Consider the following 21,253-nt stretch of genomic DNA (forward strand, 5'->3'; position numbering starts at 1 on the left):
GCAAGCACATACGGAGACGGCGGCAGCACGTGAATCCAGCTTCCACCTCAGCCGGCAGTGTCCCCTCCAGTGGAGGGAACAGCGGACGCCGGACAGTGGAGGCTCCACTGCCCGCGGCGTGCCCCCCCTGAATCCCTCCGCCCCCAAAACGGCGCCCTTACTCTCAAACAACAAAAATACACAAAACACTTAAATATACCCTCTGGTGTAACAATGCTGTTTCTTGTTGTTCACTCGAATGCTTAGACTGCTTGTTCTCTTGTTTTTTCAGTGAGAACAACCGACACGGAGCTCCAGCAACATACACCGAGAAAACACAGACACAATGACTGGACTCTTACTGTTTGACCGACACAACATAGAACAGAAACAAAACATAGTCTATGAGTTTTGGAAAATCTGACAAAAATTAAGAGACCTGTGTAAATTGCAAATATCTTTCAGGGGGCGCCTACTCAACACCGTCATCGTCATCAACATCATCATCATCATCATCATCCACTCCTGGCGAATTTCTAGAGGCTCTGTCACATAATAATATAATAATATATTTCAATTATTTACATTTTTTTCTTGAATCTCAAGATATTTTACTGACAAAACTGCAGAAAATAATAGGCCGGCACGTGGCAATACTGCCCCCTTCTCTCCCTCGCCCCTTTTATCTGTGTCTTGCCTTGTATGACACGCGGCACGCGTATTCACCCTTGCCTTGCCCTCTCGCTTACTCAGTAGTAGTACCGTACATTTCAAACTTTCAAAGTTTCTCCGTTGTTGGGTCTCCTCCTTGAAAGAATTGGGTATCTCTCTACCGGCCGTCTGGGGGGTTGCGCGGCATGCTCCGCCTTCCTCCAGAGGGGTATATCTCCAATGAAATACCAAAAAAAAAAAAAAAAAAAAAAAAAGTTTGCTGTCCTCCGCGGTTACGTGCTTACCTTCATCATTTTTATTTGCTTAATTTTCGTCATTTATTGAAACTCTTCTTTATATAGGTACCTATGCCACAATACATTCAAATGCATGATTCAGACTTGAAAGATTGCCTTATTGAATATAGGATGGGAGTGAGAGAGCGCAGCACATTGCCATAGCATCAAACTCGCTGATTTAGTTATAGGTATGTAATGTAAATTTTTGCTGCATAATTAGTCTGTTTCGATGAAAAAATGCATACATTCTAGTCCGGATCTAGCGTTTTTTTTTTTAGAGCGAATCTAGCGAGACTGAACATTTTCGATGGCAACACTGGCGGCAACCAAAACAAAGAGGCGCCGCTGATGACGCTTGGCCACGGCTCCTCAACAGTACCCGCAGACCTCCTCTAACACGTGACCCAGCAGCTGACTAAATCACTGAAGAAGGAGAAGAGGAAGAGGAAGTCACACACACACACACACCCTTCACCGCCTCCACCATGGTATACCTGCACTTCCCCAGCAATCTCACGGAGGAGGAACAGATGCTTCAGGCCAAGTACCAGAAGCTGCGGCGAAAGGTATAATAATGAAAGAAAAAAAGGTTATTACAGTATTACACACGATTTCAGTATTACATCTACCCGATTTCAGTATTACACCCAACCGATTTCAGTATTACACCCACCCGATTTCAGTATCACACCCACCCGATTCCAGTATTACACCCACCCGATTTCAGTATTACATCCATCCAATTTCAGTATTACACCCACCCAATATCAGTATTACACCCACCTGATTTCAGTATTACATCCACCCGATTTCAGTATTACACCCACCCGATTCCAGTATTACACCCACCCGATTTCAGTATTACATCCACCCGATTTCAGTATTACACCCACACGATTCCAGTATTACACATGCCCACCCCTTACCCACAACTGTAATGGGGAATAACTTCTCGATGCACCCAAGAAAGATTAATTCAGTCCGCCTGGGATTCAATCGCAGGGCCCTGAGACATGAGACAGACATTCTAGGTTCAAATCAAAGGGTACCCCATAGCTTAAGGCCACTGGGGTCCTTATCTGTGTCTCAGGCTCTTATACCCCCATACTGGCCACTCTAAACTAATCTGAACTGGTGGAACTGATAAGTATTAAACCCACCTGATTTCAGTATTAAACCCAACCAATTTCAGTATTACACCCACCCAATTTCAGTATTACACCCACCCGATTTCAGTATACACCCACACGATTTCAGTATTGCACCCACCCAACTCCAGTATTACACCCTACTACTTTAACACTTGAGCTAGTATGTAACTGGTTTTGGTGTGGTTAGGTTACTCTTTTAGTAAGGCTAGGTTACTATTTTGATGGTGCTAGGCTACAAATTTAGTGGGACCAGCTTACTGTGCAGTTTAGGCTACAGTACTTGGTCAAGGTTGCTCGGTTAAAAAAATATAACTCAGTTTGCTACCACAAAAAAACAAAGGTATGGATTTATGATTTTCTGCAATGTTATCTATCCTGCCTTGCCTGCATATCTGAAGCACTACTTTCTTTTTCTCAATTATATATAGTACTTTACTCTAACTACGGCACCTGTTCTTAGGGTTAACAAACTGGATGTGTTGACCTTTCGTAAAACTAGACAGATAACTACTGACAGAATGTTCTTATGTCGCAGAAAAAAGCTCTCCATGCCCTCAAAGCCCCCAAACAAGAGCCAGAGCCGCTTGTGCCCCTCAAGCGTCCAATGGAAGCCAAGGATGCTAAGGAGATGGCCAAGAAACTCATCAAGTCAGGCGCCATTAAGGTTCCTGAGAGGCCACAGGCAGCCACCGAAAAGACCACATTCAAACGGTCAATGGTAAGAGGTCATCGTCATCATCACTGTGACCATTTTGATGGGGTGTTCTAAGTAAAAAAAATAGTTGAGGAAGGGCCCAACCCCTACACTCAGCCTCCTGCATTACAGATGTGTTCCTTTTAGTTGCCTCATATGACACATAGTGGAATATGGAGATGTGTTCTAGATAGTTATTCCATTTATGATTTTTCTTATCACTATTTTTATGCCAATTGCTCATCTGAACTTGCTAACTGCAGGCCCCCACCCCTCCTGTGGCCTCAATGCACATTAACTTCTAATCTTCAAATCACTAATGCAGGATTTAACCAGCATCTTCATTCTTTCATCCCTGTCATTGGCAAACTCAGGAGTAGATTTTATCCATATTTCCTCCTTTTTATGACTTAGATGCTTTCTTGATAGTATCAAGACACCTCCAACTATATTTAAACATTTACTTTGGATCTTCTCCTATCCACATTTTTGGAACAGTGCTTTTGTGGGCTTTTATCAGTTCTATTATTTTGCCCTTGATTGGCTCCTATCTCGTAAAGAAAATCACAAAGCTTGGATCTAGGATTGTTTTTTATATACTGACAGTGACATGTAATCTTCTGTCTGATGTGTTTTTCCCTTTCGGAGCTGCAAACAAAATACCTCCATCCCATCCTGTCCCTCGCCATGTACTGAACTTCCTCCAAACTCTTGCCATCTCGCTCCACGTTGCACTTCGTCCCTCCACCTCATCCTTGGCATACCACCCATTTTCACCCTCCACCTCACCCATGCTTTCTCTCTCACTCTCCCATTGTCCATCGTCTCCATGTGACCAAATCATCTGAAGATTAGCAGTTCTTATGCTCCCCAACACATTTGCATCCACACCATACAGAAAAAGAAATGCACCTTGTAAGTTTTTGTGGCCAAATGTTTGGCTGAAGGATAATTTAAGAAGAGCACCTTTTCTCAGTCATGTGTTAAGTATATTTTGGAGAATAATTTTAAGGATGACACGTATCCTTAACTGTATTACATGAATGAATTTTTTTTAACTTATCTTTGGATGAAGAGAAATTTGTTGTGGACACCTATTCCCAATTCTTTATAGTGTGACAATTTTTGCAGCCACTTTTGGGGTAAGGAAGAGTTTAAGGATACTTATACTCAACTCTGTATTTTCTAAGGAGTGATGCTTACAAGTAGAGGACGATGGCCTTACTCTACACTTTCTTACAACAATTCACACTAAAATTCCATATATGCCGATAATATTAAGATAAAGGCTGTACAATCATATCAGCTGAGACTGGACATTGTATCTTTTTTCACTGGAAATTTATCAGTATTAAGTGAACATCATCTTGCATTGGTGAAAACTAAACACTTTTCTAAATACAAAGTCAGGAAACTTAATGCTTTACACTCTCCGCAGGGTCTTGAGAGAAAGTTATCAGCGGCTGACAAGGCTCCATCTGGCTACCAACCCTTCTCTACAACCCACCCAGAGGAAGAAATCCACGAGTCCAGGGTCAAAGTAAAGGTAAGAGGCGTCGGACAGTTGCTTGTACAGAGTCAGTAGGAAGAGAAGAAGGAATCCGCAAGTGAGAGATTTGCATGACAGTAGTTCCAGGCAGAGCATTAGGATAGTGGAGGAATTACTGGGAAGAGCAATTATTAGACCACAATGATGGAGTGGGTGAGGTGTTCAAGGTTCTGAAGAGGATAAGAAAGGTGAAGGGAATGCTTGGTAGACAGGCAAGGTAAAAGAGGCAACAGAGGAGAAAAGAAGGACATACAAAAAAAATGCTATAGTGAATGTGCTAGAGGAGGAGAAAAAAGACAGGAGTGAATAAGGCTGGTGAAAAAATTGGTTAGGGAAAGTAAAAGAGAGAGTAGTGAAGCATGTAGTAGGAATATAAAGGTAAAGTTGGGAGCATTCACTATGAGCTGTGCGTGGCTGCAGTGCTCATTTCTGTCGCATTAGCCCTTGAGTCATTGGTAGGTGAGAGCCCATTAACTTGGGACATAGGGCCAATGCAGCATCCAGATTACCACAGTTTACCTTCCCCAGGTTTCCCAAGGCATCAGCAATATATCTGCTTTGGCCCAAACTTCATTATGCTATTCAATTTGCCTAGTAGCTCATGCCTTCACCTTGTAGTACAACATGTAGTTGTCTGGCCAATTCCACGGCACATCAGCAATGAATATCCAAGAAAAATGAAAGAGAATGCATATCTGTTAATGTGGATAAACAAAAAAAATATATAGTACGTGCACAGCGACCAAGTAGTCACTCACAGAGTATGGTCACCGCTGGGAAGTCTGAGATATGGAAAAGTGGGATCTGTTAAAGTTAATTGGTTACGAATATTTACAAGAAAGGTAATAGTAGGGCAAAAGTAACACATCATGAACCTATTGAATGTAGAAAAGTCTTACCCACTGATGAAATGAGTAAATTATAATTTATGCCTCAAAAATCAGAAAAAATTCCATGCTAGGTCTGTTCTGGACACTCAAGCATAAATACGGCCAACGTTTGGGTTCATGCACTCTGATTTTGTGGATTTTGTATTTCCAGAGCAAAATTCACTCCCCCCAAACTGTTCATCTGTTGGCAGGAGCCTGTGATGTCATGCTTTCCATTATTATTTATCATAAATGCACCTAAGTGTACTAACTTAGATAATGCATTAGAATAGCAAGGAAAATGCTATTATTTCAGTACTCAATTGGGATAATACATCTGATATATTTTTTGCAGCAAAACCTGTATGACAGTTTTGTGACAGCGCGGGATCGAGAAGAGCGCGGCGACTTTGCCAGAGATGGTCGAGGATCTGACGGCAAGCCCAGACAGGGACACACCATCTATGTTTACGGCTACCACATATCAGAGGAGGTTCTCAAGAAGGCTTTCTCCACTTTTGGGAACATTGTCAATGTCAATATGGAGATTGAAAAAAAGTAAGTTTGGGGTAGCCAAGTACATGTATTATCATCACTTTCACTTTTAGCCAACACGATATAGTTATCTGTAAACAAACTTGCCATTAATGACTGCTCCAAACCATTCAAATGCTCTCATTTTCATTTCTCTCATACACCCATCTATGTATATATCAAATAGCCCACAAGACATCACATACCCCTTTCTCACTTCACACAATCTATGTATCTATATCTCTGACACTGTCTCCTCACAGGAACTTTTCCCATGGGGGTGGCCATGGCAGAAGTGTCTCCAACTTTCCCTGTTGCAACACGGTCTTAGTATAATCAGTCCTTCGACAGTCAGCTCTTTCCAACACTTGTCCACTCCATGATACATTTCACTGGTTTCCATTTCACTTCCACTTTCTTAGGAAGGACACAACATGTAAGATGTTGTGTGCACAGAGAACCCTATGAGATACGGTAAAAGCTCAGTTATCCACAACCTGACATTATCTGCATGGGGACTTGGGTCTGCAAACCTCTCACTGTATCCTCTCATGGTGTGGTTATCATATTGGGGAAATTATTACCATGCAGGAGGCAGTGGCTAAGTGCTCAGTGTACAGGCGTAGCATCCTTGAGGACTTAGGTTCAAGTCCCACCTGCTGCTACAAGCTGACAAATTTCAGTCGCCGAGTGGCCTATGACTACCCACATTCTGTCCTGAAGACCGTCTGTCTACTCAGACTCCAAAGATGAGATCTGGGGAACAACATGAGCCAAGTAAAATTATGCCACTATTAAATACTTGCCTGTGCCATTATGGGGTGGGGTTGACCAGCAAACCCCATCAAGAAGTCTACTGATGCTACGAGTCAAGCATGTAAGAAAAATAAATAAGTAAATAAAAAGAATGGAAAACTGACATGGGCAAAACAATCACAATACATAAGTATAACTTATGGTTAAGTAGCAAAAGAGATATACAACACTGTCACAAAACTGGCATTATGTACAGGTTACGTGGGGAGTTTATGCAAATGGAGAACATTACACTAACATGTCTCCCACCCAATGCCTCGGGTGGGAGTGTAGCATGACCTGCGGTGCAGGGCGGGGCCACTGGGGAGTTTGTCATTCACACAATTTATAACTCTGGTGCAGGCAGAGCTGCAGTTGTATATTTGTTACCACCACAACCTTTTCAAACATGCAAAAACGACCCTCTCAGAGAAGAAACAAGAAATTTTGACAAAAATTGCTGATGGTTGGACTACGAGGTGAATCTTACAAGTGTACGGCTTATCATTGTTACATTTTGGTCAGATTGCTATGTCACAGGCTTATGTCTCCTGATTGGCCTGCTGTTTCCCATTTAAAATAGACTTTCTGCTTCACCTCCCTCCCAAACACATACTACAGGAGAGCGAGTCATTGCTGGAAGAACCAACAGAACGCTGCAGCAGTGGTGACATCCTGGGCCACATGCCTTTCAGCTGTGCGTCAGATGACCAAAATGATGATACCTAAAACTCCACACTCACTCTATGATGGGTATATTTTGTAGACATTGCAAGAGATAAGGATACTACACACACCTGGGGTTCTGCCATTTTCCTTTTGCTTCCATTTTCAGTTCACTTTTCTACCAAAATATCAAAGTCTGCACATCACCATCCTTGCATTTATATCCCCCATCAATAGAACTCTTCTCACTTTCCTGCTGCCATCATTATTGAAGTATATGCACATCCATACCCAGGCATCAGTATTTATCTTCATCTCTCCTGTTGTTCATTCTATTCTAGTGGCCCACCAACCTTGCCCATCCACAATACTCCACATTTTGGACAGTATTAACTTAGCAATCCTTCCATTTTCCTCCATTTGCTCTCCTTTTACTTTTTTTTACTTTGCCACGCGTATGGTCCCAACTTTACCTCACTGTTCAATTATTTGTCGTATAAAGTAATAATTAGAATTTTTTCCTTACAGTTGTGGCTTTGTTACATTCGACAAGGTTGAATCTGCAGAGAAGGCCATAGCTGATGTAAGTATTGGTCTGGAGGTTTTATAAATTTTATGCCTCTAATTACTTCTTTCTTAACTCACTTTGAGAGGTGGGTTTCACTCCTTCTACAGATGGCTCCTCACCTTGTTCAAACTCTAGTAGCCGCTCTGTTTAGGCTCGGGATTTATATGTCATCCTACACAATGTTATCGTTCGTTTTCTTTGGTGTGCTTTACCCTTTCCTACTAAATTTTTATTCATCTTTCCTCTTTCCACCCATGTCTGGGGATCCCTTAACAAGTTCACACAAAGAGTACCTTATGATAAACTAGTTCCTTATCCTCCCTCTTTCTCTAATGGTGATGGAGAGTTTTCAGAGGAGTGGTTCATAACCCTTCCTTCTCTGGTACCAGCCATCCAATAGCTCAGGATCACCAACATGCTCTTCATTGACCCTTCATTTGTGCCCTTGAAGTGGAACACCAGGGCTTAGGATGATCTCTAAGATGCTTCAGTGTAAAAACCCAATAGTATCTACACAGAGCTGAGCAAGGAAGTCTCTCAAGATAGTTTGACTCCTAGGCAGTGAATGATCCACAAATAAACATGGAAAGGGAATGGAAGGGAAGAGCAAATGATTCTTAGTGGACTGAATACTCATTGTAAACTACGTAAACTCGTTTTGAAAGTTTCTATACATGTTTACAAGAATTTACATTATAATTTTTAACCAGATGAATGGCAGCATGGTGTCCGGCATTCAGCTCAAAGTATCACTGGCTCGCCGGCAGCCCGTCATTGACCCCATCAATGATGCTTCCTCATCAGCGACCTGGTCCACCATTGGTAAGGAGAACCTTCATTATCCTTTATTAGTTATGTTTCTTAATATTAGTATTGTGGCTCCATTGTTGTCAGACATTCAGAGGTGACTGTAATGGGTGATTAGTGGATGGAAGTATGAGCCATGCAGTCATACCTAAGTCAGTAATCCTGACCAATGACCAAAAGCCAGTTTCTTTATATCACAATGTGTGGTGGCCGAGGATCATACTCCACTATATGCAGGGCTCTGTATGCTTGGCGAGCACAACAGAGAGCAGCAAATGCTACATGGCTGTCTGTCTTTACAGTACTGCAGGGTGTAAAGTCAAAAAGTCATGTAGCCATTATGATGAGTATTCTAGTTTTAACAAAAGCAAAAAATAGAGCCCAGTCCTTAACCATCACATGTATCATGGGAACTGTGGCTCTTCTAGTCATCTTTTGTGACACAGTGTAATTACTCAAGGAATGTATTCATAATGAACATGTCCACAAAGTCTGGAAATATCTTTAGATTTTCAATTTTTTCAAGCAGTGCATCATGCAGTAAAGTACTTAGAAGAAAATTGCCACTTTTTTCATAATTTGACACTATAAAATTGTATTGATTTTTCCAGCTGCAAGTCACTCCCAGAAGGGCTCACACAAGGACAAGAGGGATTTGGTGACATATGATGATGACTTTTTCTAGGCGGCTGCTGCTGCTGCTGCACCACAGTATGCACACCCCAAATTGAGCAAAAGTAACGTTTAACTCTGCCCCAGGACACGTGCCTGCCTCAGTTATCAATGCAGCAAGGTATATCAAGGTGGCATGGCAGTAAGCCACCACCTCGAATGATATTGCCTTAATCAAGGTAAATGGTCAAAGCTGTATTTTTTCTATTGCTGTATGGCACATTTCTTTCATTTTACTGAAAAGAATTAACAAAAAGTTTTGTACAAGAATGGACAGCTGCACTAAGTCTGTGTCTTCACAGTCTATGATGCGCCAAAGTTTAGATGAGTTCTGAGATCCTCATTGTCTATGTTACACAGAAAAATAAATAAATAAATAAAAGTTTAAAATGGTGATTATGATAATGACCCATTCATTAGCTAAAGCACATTTAGTATCAAAAGCAGCAAACTCTTGTAATGTGTTAATTTTGACACAACACTGCAAGCTCTTAGTAGTGTAAAAGTATCGCACAGGGTTTAATTTGGGATCCCAAATGGAAATGTAAGGATAATGGGATATTCAAGAGAGCAATGCTACGGGCCTAAGGGTAACCAAAGTGGAAACTGCTATCAGCTGAAGATGTTGCTCACCACCCTTATAGTGTGTTGGATTCGTTATTCCAAATATAGTTTTTTATTTCAAAAATAAAGGAATACATATGAAAAACTATTCCATAGTAAAACTAAGAAAATTTCAATAGAAGGTATTTACCAAGGAGTCTCCATGGTGTGACTATGGAGCAACAAGGGCAGTCACAGGCAATGCTCCAGTGTGGGTTGGGGCCAGTGCAGGCTGACCAGCACACGATATGAAGTAGCATCCTGTCCTGAGAATCCCAACAGCAGGCCATAATTTTCTGGCTCAACATTCCTGCTTCAGTATCTCACTTTTTTTATGGATTTTGTTGAAATTTTTCACATTTTTTTGTCAGTGAATGAATATTTAGTAATTCAAGTTTCTCTTCAGTCCCAAACCAATAAATCTCATTGAAATAACGCCCCCATAGAGCATGAAATCCATTTAGAATGAGTTCCATCAGTACTAATCTCATTGCAGGCCTTGAGTCTACTGTAATGGTTTACAATATGTTTCTCATAATGTTCCTCATAATATATAAATGTTTCCATTGATAGCATGAGGTGATGATTGAAATAAATAAAAAGAAAATATGTCAGTACATGCCCCCTTCCATTCCTGTCAGGCAGGACATTAAACTCAGATAGTAACGATTAAAACAAACAGGCAAAATTATTTTATGTAGTTGAAATGCAAATATATTCAATAAATAAAATGATAGAAAGGAAGGAATGACAACATACATCTCCCTTCCCTGCATGACTTCCTTCCTTGGCAAGCACCTTGGGTGCTCTCCAATGCACTCCTTTGCATCATGGAGAATTTCATGTTCGAAGGTATCCCACAGTTCTACAGGGTCCTCAAGTGTGCTGAGCAACAGTTTCTGCATACTCTTGAACACATGCCTAGTATTTTAGTTTCACACGATGAAGCACACTATTGTTACATCTTGAGATTGTTTTTGATCTGACAATAAGCTAGAGTGTAACAACAAAAAGCCAGAGATCAGCTGCAAAAAAACTACAGTTTTGAACTTTTGAAGGATACTCCACCAAGTGGTTACAAGGATGCGGTCAATCTCCTTAGTTACCCTCCAGCATTGCTACACCAAGTCCAGCAGTGAAACTGTCTCTGGTCTCTGGTACCCAAAACCTATGATTCTCAACCATCTTGATCTTACAAGTTTCAGAAGGAGAGAGCTGCTAGTGCTCCTGTTACCATGGGGACCAACACGTAACTCCTTGTCAACTCTTTCAGTGTTGATAGTAGCATTAGAGCTGTCTAGGATATTAAGTTTGGTGAAGAACAACTCCTCTTCAGTTTTACAGATTTTAGTAGGTCATAAACTGCAGTAAGACATGAAGCCCAGAGCATGCTTCAGCCTCACTCACACTATATGCACATAAACTCATAAAGTAACCTCAACAACAAATAGCAGCAGCTGGGTTGAAATTCTTATATGTATTACTACCCCTTTAGACAGGCACCATCCAATGCTCATGCCAGACCAGTAGTAGGTGTAACTCCCAATGTTGATTTAACCACTGCCAGGCCTATTTATCTCAGTGAGTCCTATCATATGCACCTTCAGTCTTCTTAGCTCATCTGACAAATAAGACAGCCGGTGATCCTCCAAGAGACTACAGAATGTTCCACAAGTCTGCACACAGGGCTGTCCAAAGGTTTGCCATGGACCTCGTTCTTTGGGCAGGCACCACATCTGCACCACCCCAAGGACAAAAGGAAGGTCTACATAGTGAACCCTTTCCCTTTTCCAAATGTAAGGGTCATTGAGGCTTTGCTCTGCACCCGTCATAGGCAACAGACTCACTTGATAGAAATGCATCAAGGGAGTTTGCCGTGTGGTTGGTCTCCTTAGCAAAACCAGGATTGCACACATAATCCTTCAGTTCACACAGCCTAAATTCTTTGTGAACCCCAATCTATTTCTCATTTTGCTACATTTATTCATTCGTTGTGCAGCTTTCACCCACATATCACTCCTCCAATCATTTCCTCCAGTGCCCAATACATCAAGCGAGTCAAACATTAAAGGCTTCGAATTACAGCACACTGACAGCTTGCATCCTCTTATACTCCATCTGTCCCCTATATACTCATTCCTGACACCTTCCACACAACCCATCCGCCAACCACGCAATATAGTTCTTCACCTTTTTTTGCTGTCTTTTCGTAGGAGTTCGTCCCCTAGTCCTTCCCCTCTTCTTTCCTCCCCGTTCCTCGGTCATCAGTCACACTCCTTTCCCCTGCACGTGTAAGTGTTCATCTCTGTACCCTAGATGGCGCACTGCACAAATATCTTCTATTACAACAATCTATTCCATTCAGCTTTCCTAAATAAAAATAAAAAATAAAAACTGGCCTTTCATCATTTTCCTCAGCCTCTCCTGTCCAGCATTCATTATTCATCCCGGCACATTCTACACAGCCATCAGAAGCTGTTACTTTGTGCTATATATACCTACGAGAGAAGTCTGTGTTAGTTCTACAAGGCACCGCATGCATGCTGACATATAGGAGAAGAAAATGATAATACACTACAACTAACAATAATAAGAAAAATGTTTACAGTAAAGATAACAATGAGAAGGAGAATGGATGTATCGTGTGGCATGTCCGAAATGTAGAACTTGTAGCTCCTTGCACACTCTATCCCTGTTCACTTCACCAGGGCAGGGACGACTCAAGGGCTGGTGCATGACTGACTCCGCACCGCGCGCACCAATATATGCGGCTCGTGTGGGTGTCGGCGTCGATGCAGGTGTATTATATTATAGGTCGGTATTCCTACAGACGCTTCCGCCTCTCACATCAACTAATACCAAACGCCCACCGATGCCAGATTATCGTACTCAGAGGATCGTATTTACCGGTTTCTCGCCCATAACTATTGCCAAGAAACGCATTTAATTGACCATTTTAACGATAGCCATACATGAAGGCAGTTATTTGGGTGATGAAAGCAGTTTTGGGGTCGGAAATCGGCAGACATAAGAGGCAGAGTACGATAATATAACAACGCTGCAAAGGTCCAAAAGGAGATTAATGGGGTTCTACTTAGTGTGCTTTGATGTTAATAGTATAGGAGCTTTGTCAGACTACCACCAGGGTCACAAAACTACCCACGAAAATGCCCCCGACCTCTACGAAAGCCTTATTAAATGTGTGTACTTAGATACCGATATGTGTAAGGATATTGCCTGATATGCATCGATCCAGGAAGCTTCGTGATGGGAAGAAGCGCATGGGCTGTATGCCAGGATTAAGACCGACCTGCGTGGGCTATACATGGACTTTGGAACCTATAGCTGAGAGACTATTTGGCCCCTTGTCAGATTCAACAGATATTTGTGTTTGGAAGTTATGCATCCCATTTTAGGGTCGTGTGGTTTGTTCTGTTCATGATCCATTTTGTGGTCTCTTGGCATTACTGAACCGTACGTACCTATGTCTCTCGCTTTCTTTATATAATTCAGTTTGATTCAACAGATAATAAATGTGCAAGGAGATGACTTAGTCTATTTTTAGTGTTTTAAGTGGTCTGTTCTGTTCAGGATGCATTTTAACCCGACCGCTGCGATTGGCACGGATTTCGCCTTCATAGCCTGGTAACATATGCATACACTCTCCGGTCTTTCTCTGCATCTGCTTATGTGGTGCACGGATAGTGGAGTGTTTCCCATGTGGTATTGGCATGCTGGATATCCCCTCCCAAGGTGCATGACTACATTTTTCTTCATTGAATTGTAGCAGCCAGTTTTTGTTCCATTCCCATAGCTTGGTGATGTCTTCTTGTAGGAAATCCGCAGTCAAGGGGTTAAGGCCACTTGGTAATACTCAACCGTAGCTCTCCCTTCCGCTTTCTACATATAATTCAATTTGATCCAACAGATAATTGTGCTAGGAAATTATTTATCCCATGTTGGTGCTTTATGTAGTCTCTTCTGTTCACGATCCGTTCTGAGACCTTTTGGCATCATTGAGCCGGATGCCACAAGCCTTTCGCGTGTGAAAAAATGACAACCCGGTGAGTGAGTACCTAATCTTGCGTCTCAGTGTTGGACCGCGTGGCCTCGTGTTATGAAGAACCTTGCCTCTAGGGGGTTGGCGACACCGATACTGAGAACACTGGCTTTATAAATACACCAGAAGGGTCGCCGTTTTTTGTCCTTTCTTGAAGTTGGTCTTTTTTTCTTTTTTTTACAACAAAGGAGACAGCTCAAGGGCACAAAAAAAGGAAACAATAATAAAAAAGGCCCGCTACTCGCTGCTCCTAAAAAGAATCCAAAGAGGTGGCCGAAAGAGGGGTCAATGCGGGTCTCCGAGGAATATAATGACCTAGTCTGCTCACTGCTACTGTAGATTCTCTAGTAAGAGCAGCACCGGGCTTAACGGATTATGTAAGTATTATTAGGATGTTATTATTTAGCAACAGAACAGCAGTGACGCATAATAATATGTTTTATCATACGCCAGATGTCTCTCCGCACCGAATCGCTCTACTCACTTCTTTGGACAGCCTAACATTCTGCCTAGAGTTTCCTATCTAGCATCATCGCCATCATCAGCATTTAGCCTATCTTTTTAATGCAGAGCACGGGCCTCTCCCTCGCATTTCCATTCCTTTTTGTCCTGGGCCTTGTAACAATTTAATGCGTTGCCGATATAGCCGACCATATATGTACTTCACAAAAAGCTGTATGTTGGCGGGTTTGAACATTCTGTAAGCGGATCATTTGAACTTCCTAAGCATCGGTGAGATTCTTCGCTACACGTCATAGGGTCATATTCTTAAAACGTTTGGGCGCCCTAGCTCACATATTTGACAAGGCTTTCGTATATAGAAGTTTGGGGCATTTCCAGGGGTAGTTTTATGACCCTTTTTGTAGTATGACCATTCATCTGTGCCGTGAACCTAAAAACGCACTCATCAGAACCCGATTGATTTTCTTCTCGGCCTTTGGAAATAGTTGATGTGAGAGGCTGAAGCGACCGAGGATACCTATACCATGCCGTTCCCAGGGGCGGTTTATTCAGTACACGTCCTTAACAAACACGTAAGTAATCACTCGCCGCCACACAAAAAGATGAACTTTGCATTTGATAACATTTGGATGGCGACGTCACCGTTATACCAATCCCACGAGACAAAAGAATCAATAATCTATTCCGAAAAAAGAAAGATAAGGCTCGAAAAAAATCGTGCGCTCCCAAGCTGCAGCCGGGGCATGCTGGCGTGCGCGGGGCCCTCCGTACTCTACACTCTTTGGTTAGCTTATTTTGTAGAAGAGTGCAGATATTCAAAGCCTTCTCTCAATCTCAGATATTAATGTTTTTGTGTTGTGGTGTGTTAACTTGTTATGGTAGTCTTTCTGCTGTCTCTCCTCCCGGTGCCCCCCTCTGCTCCCCTCTCTCCCTGCCCTGCCTCGACGTGTGTGTGTGTGTGTGTGTGTGTGCAGGAAGTGCCGCCTCCAAAATCAGTCTCTCTCTCTCTCTCTCTCTCTCTCTCTCTCTCTCTCTCTCTCTCTCTCTCTCTCTCTCTCTCTCTCTCTCTCTCTCTCTCTCTCTCTCTCTCTCTCTCCTTTACCCTTATAACCTTTACACATGGGACAAGAGAGGCAATCGCGAGGGATGGGGGCGGAGCCTGCAGTGGTCGGGTGGTCGGGAGGCCGGCGCCTTTTTTTTTTTTTTTTTTTTTTTTTTTTACAACAAAGGAGGCAGCTCAAGGGCAACAAAAAAGAAAACAATAATAAAAAAAAGCCCGCTACTCGCTGCTCCTAAAGTAAAGCAAAAGAGGTGGCCGAAAGGAAGATCAAATACAGGAGGTGTCCTGATACCCTCCTCTTGAAAGAGTTCAAGTCGTAGGCAGGAGGAAATACAGATGAAGGAAGATTGTTCCAGAGTTTACCAGCGTGAGGGATGAAAGAGTGAAGATGCTGGTTAACTCTTGCATAAGGGGTTTGGACAGTATAGGGATGAGCATGAGTAGAAAGTCGAGTGCAGCGGGGCCGCGGGAGGGGGGGAGGCATGCAGTTAGCAAGTTCAGAAGAGCAGTCAGCGTGGAAATATCGAGAGAAGATAGAAAGAGAGGCAACATTGCGGCGGAATTTAAGAGGTAGAAGACTATCAGTATGAGGAGGAGAGCTGATGAGACGAAGAGCCTTAGCCTCCACTCTGTCCAGAAGAGCTGTGTGAGTGGAGCCCCCCCACACATGAGATGCATACTCCATACGAGGGCGGACAAGGCCCCTGTATATGGACAGCAACTGTGCAGGGGAGAAGAACTGGCGGAGACGGTACAGAACGCCCAGCCTCGAGGAAGCTGATTTAGTAAGAGATGAGATATGAAGTTTCCAGTTGAGATTTTGAGTTAAGGAACATAAGAACATAAGAACGCAGGAGTCTGCAAGAGGCCGGTAGGCCTGTACGAGGCAGCTCCTTTGACCCTAAGCTCCCGTGTATCTAACCCCACCTAATATCGCTGTCCATGAATTTATCTAGTCTATTTTTGAATGTGACAATTGTATTGGCACTCACCACATGACTGCTAAGCCTATTCCACTCATCCACCACCCTGTTAGTAAACCAATTTTTGCCTATGTCCCTGTTGAATCTGAATTTATCCAGTTTAAACCCGTTACTTCGTGTCCTACCCGGTTCTCTTACCAACAAAACCTTATGAATGTCTCCCTTATTAAAGCCCTTCATCCATTTATAAACCTCGATCATGTCTCCACGCACCCTTCGCCTTTCTAGAGAATGCAAGTTTAACTGTTTGAGTCTTTCCTCGTATGGCAAGTTTCTCAACCCCTGAATCATCTTAGTCATCCTCCTCTGCACCGATTCTAACATTTTGATGTCCATTCTATAGTAGGGTGACCAGAACTGAACCGCATAGTCAAGATGAGGTCTAACTAATGCTAAATATAGTTTGAGGAAGACTTCGGGGCTTCTGTTGCTTACGCTCCTTGAAATAAATCCCAGTACCCTATTAGCTCGATTTCTAGCTTGAATGCATTGTGCCCTTGGACGGAGATCAGAGCTCACTAAGACCCCTAAATCCCTCTCGCACCCAGACCTACTTATGAGAGTGTCATTTAAGCAATAGTTATGTGAGGGGTTGTTCCTACCTACACTCAGAATACTGCACTTCCCTACATTGAACTCCATCTGCCATTTATCCGCCCAGTCATATAATCTGTTGAGTTCACCTTGGAGAATACTAGCGTCCTGATCCGACTCAATTACTCTACCGATCTTGGTATCATCTGCAAATTTACTAACATCACTACTAATTCCTGTGTCTAAGTCACTGATATAAATAATAAACAAAAGTGGACCTAATACTAAACCTTGTGGGAGCCCACTCGTAACACATCCCCAGTCAGATCTTTTACCAGTGATTTTCACTCTTTGCTTCCTATTGCTAAGCCACGGCTTGACCCAGTTCAAAACTTTACCCTCTACTCCGTGAGCCTGTAATTTAAGCAACAGTCGTTGGTGAGGAACTTTGTCAAACGCTTTACTAAAATCAAGATAGATTACATCATAATTTTCATCTCTGTCAACCGCCTCAAATACTTTATTGTAGAAGGACAAGAGATTGGTGAGGCATGACCTACCTTTTGTGAACCCATGCTGCGAGTCGTGAATTAAGCTATGTTTCTCTAAATGCTCCCGAATGTTCCTGGCTATTATGGACTCCAGCATCTTCCCTATAACCGATGTTAAGCTAATTGGGCGATAGTTTGAAGCAACTGACCTGTCCCCCTTTTTAAAAATCGGCGTCACATTAGCTACTTTCCATAGGCTCGGCACATAGCCAGTATTTACCGACATCTTAAAGATGTCGGTTAGTGGGTCACTGATTATATCACCTAACTCCTTTAATACCCTCGGAAATATCCCGTCAGGACCTGGCGAAGCTTATCTATCTCATCCTGAACTACTTGCCTGGTAATGATTATATCCCTCAATTTATCGCCATCCCCATTCCCCGCCCTCTTACACCTGAACTCTTTCCGGTATAGTCGTTCGATCCTCCTGTGTGAATACTGAAAGGAAGTAGTCGTTCAACAATGTGCTCATATTTTCGTAATTTTCTACTAGCTCCCCTGTGTTTGTTTTCAGCGGTCCAATTTTCTCCCGTGTTTTTGTTCTATACATCTGAAAGAAGCCCTTAGGACTACTTTTCGCCTCATTTGCTACTTTGATCTCATAGTTCTTTTTTGCTATCCTGGTGTTTTTCTTAACTAATCTAGATAGTTCGACGTACCGGCCCCTGAGATGTGTTTCCCCATTCTTTATTTTCTGATAAATTCCCTTCTTTAACCCAATCTCGTGTTTTAGTCCACGACCAAATGAGGAAACAAATGTCATGCCTCACCCGCCCACATTCCGCCGGCTGACCTTGAATATCACAGGCAGGTAAAATGAACCAGGCAGTAGCTCAGTTAGATGCGAGGCACCGTGGCGGCCAGGCGTGCCTTGGTGGACAATAAATTCAGGTGAACTAGACGGTCACCACACTCAGCTGTCTGAAAATGGGTCGCGATTCTGGGAAAGTGCGTGAGAATAGTGTACGAAATTGTCAAGACTCCGCAAATCTGTTCCGTGGATCAACTCATCAACAACACCAAGGAAGCCAGGCCTTTGGTTTGATTGATAGAGCTAGTGTCACCCTTGTGCAACATGGCGGAGGTCAGGTCAGATATCGACCTCCCTTGCCTGCAGGGCACCACAACCATGCACTGCCCACCGGCCAGCGTTACCACAACCAATGAGTCCAACGACCTCCACAGGGTAAGTGTCCCATTGTTTCAGCTGCGTTTGAGTTAATACAGGCGCGGGGAGACACCTCCTTGGCATAGGCATGTCACGAAGACATTAAAGCAGTGGTTCTTAACTCGTCCAGCGTATATGTGTAACGCTCTGCCCCGCTGACGGCTCTCAGCCGTCGCAGGTTCTCGACCCTTTATCTTCGTACATAGTTGTTTTAGGCTTGTAATATTCACACACCTTATGAGTCAAGATACGGGGCAAGTTTACACTACTTGACAACTTCCGTACCAGTTTTCACTTGCTCACTTGTCACTCACAGTAGGAAATATTTGCGTGACGTCATTTCAGAACTTATGTTGTGTGCCTGCACCGTGCAGACATCCGCTCTGCCCCCGCCAGGGGAAGATAATACTCTCTCTGGCTGAGGCAGTAGATATGGTTTTAGAGTCAGATGAGTATATCGATAGTGCCTCAGATGACTGGTGTTGGTGTTCTCTTGCTCTTGCTCTTGCTGTACAGGTGACCCGTTGGAGAGTCAGGCCTTCGTATCGGCACACCCTGTAATAAACAAAACAACACAAGCAGTATCCATTACAAATCTTCCAATTCCCTATTTCTTGCACACCACATCTTTTCCAGAAAACTCTTCATGGCTTCTATAATTCTATCATTTGCTTCATCACTCAGTCCCAGCAGCAGCAGCATCCATTCCCTCTCTGTCCTTGCAATCCTCCCATTCACATCCCAGCCCATCTCACTCATTGCCACCCTCATCATCTCCGTCCTTTCTCTCCGGTACCTCCCACACACCAGTATCACATGCACAACAGTTTCATCCACACCCCTGTCACACATCTGACACACTTTGCTGCGGGACTCAGACCACCTGTAGTTTCTTGCATTCACATTTATACACTGCGCTCGAGCTTGGAAGAGAAGATCACCACCCAGGCTTCCATCATACCAGCTGACACACTGCGGGGCTTCCTTTTCCCTGTACCACTCCAAAGTAGTCTTTCGCTCCATCACATGCTTCCACCTCCTCAGACCGTCACCTTTCACTGCACTGTCTATCTCTTTCTTCCACTTTCTCACATTCCATTCTAGACCCTCACTATTTCTGTCAGTCACCTTCCATTCAAAGAAACGCCTCCCTTCCTCTCTGCTCACCCACCTGACTCGCATACCACTGTCACCAACCATTCTCATGCAGTTTTTAATCCATTTGCTCTCATGCGCACTCCACAAGTAGACCTTCCGTGCCAATCTCGCGTCATCCATTCGTTCTAGTCTGACTTTGTATCTAAGGGTAGCCTTCCTAAATCTTTCCCTAAAGGTACTCCACCCCATATCACCCCTCAATGCTTCCACCGCTGCATACCTTGGTGCATTCAAAGCTAACCTACCGATCCTATTTTGCCCTACTTCCAATTTATCCATTTCCAACTCACTCCATGTAATCACCTCCATCCCTTACATCACACTCGGCACTGCTACACTCTTCCACACCTCTCTCAGCACATCATACTTACATGCTCTCATTCTTGCCGCACTTCCCAGACGGCCCACCCATTGATTAACTAGGCTAATCTTCTCATTCTTTGTCCTTTCACATCCTCTCGGACTCATCCATACACCCAGGTACTTATATGCATCTGTTTGCCCTAGCTCTGTGTCTCCTAGCCTCCAGGTCCTATTTCTCTCATCTTCTGCCCCATTCACAACCATTATCTGACTTTTCTCACTACTATATTTCACTCCAAAATCTCTCCCATACTCATTTACCACATCTAATAGTTCCTGCAGTTCCTCCGCTGACTCACTCATGACTACCACATCATCTGCATATAGAAGCACACTTACCCTGTCTTCTCCCACTTTTACTCCTGCATTCTTTCTCCTCATCCTGGCTGCCAACTCCTCAGTGTACAGACTGAAGAGAGTTGGAGACAGGATGCAGCCCTGCCTAACACCTCTTTCACTCCTCACCCACTCTGTCTCTAATGCTCCTAACCTATACCTGGCTCTTGTATCCACATACATGCTCCTAATGATTCGCACTATCTTATCACTCAAACCTACTTTCTCCAGTACCTTGCACATCACCTCCCTGTTCACTCTATCATACGCTTTCTCAATATCAAGAAACCCAAGATACAACGGACTTCCATTCTTCCTTTTCCTCTCTATCATCTCATTTACCACATACATATTGTCCTCTGCTCTCCTGTATGTGCGAAAACCATTCTGCTCCTCACCCAGCACTCTCTCTCTTTCAATCCACTTACACAGCCTTTCATTCAACACAGCACAGAAAATCTTTCCCACCGTATTCGCCAGGGCTATCGGCCTATAATTCTTCAGCTCTTTCTTACTCTTATGTCCTCCCTTGTGTATCAGAGTCACTCTGCATTCGTTCCATTCCTGAGGCACTCTATCATTCTCCCATACACAGTTGAATAGCTCAGTCATCCTGTCTATCACCACCTCACCTCCATTCTTATACAATTCATACGGGATCTCATCCAGCCCTGCTGCCTTGCAATTCTTCTGCTTCTTCAAACATACCTCGACTTCCTCTCTGCAAATTCTCTCATT

At 43.2% G+C, this 21,253-nt stretch overlaps 1 protein-coding gene across 1 annotated transcript; it reads left to right on the top strand.

Annotated features, from left to right (window-relative positions):
• The first annotated feature begins 1,241 nt into the window (after nucleotides 1-1,241).
• LOC126998566 (negative elongation factor E-like) lies at nucleotides 1,242-10,452 on the top strand. The gene is made up of 7 exons (XM_050860370.1): nucleotides 1,242-1,495; nucleotides 2,616-2,798; nucleotides 4,213-4,320; nucleotides 5,548-5,750; nucleotides 7,716-7,770; nucleotides 8,466-8,577; nucleotides 9,174-10,452. Exons 1-7 carry the CDS (start codon nucleotides 1,415-1,417, stop codon nucleotides 9,245-9,247), a joined length of 816 nt encoding a protein of 271 aa, XP_050716327.1. The 5' UTR covers nucleotides 1,242-1,414; the 3' UTR covers nucleotides 9,248-10,452.
• The last annotated feature ends 10,801 nt before the right edge of the window (nucleotides 10,453-21,253 follow it).

Source organism: Eriocheir sinensis, chromosome 14 (genome assembly GCF_024679095.1).
Source record: "Eriocheir sinensis breed Jianghai 21 chromosome 14, ASM2467909v1, whole genome shotgun sequence".
Lineage (NCBI taxonomy): Eukaryota > Metazoa > Arthropoda > Malacostraca > Decapoda > Varunidae > Eriocheir > Eriocheir sinensis.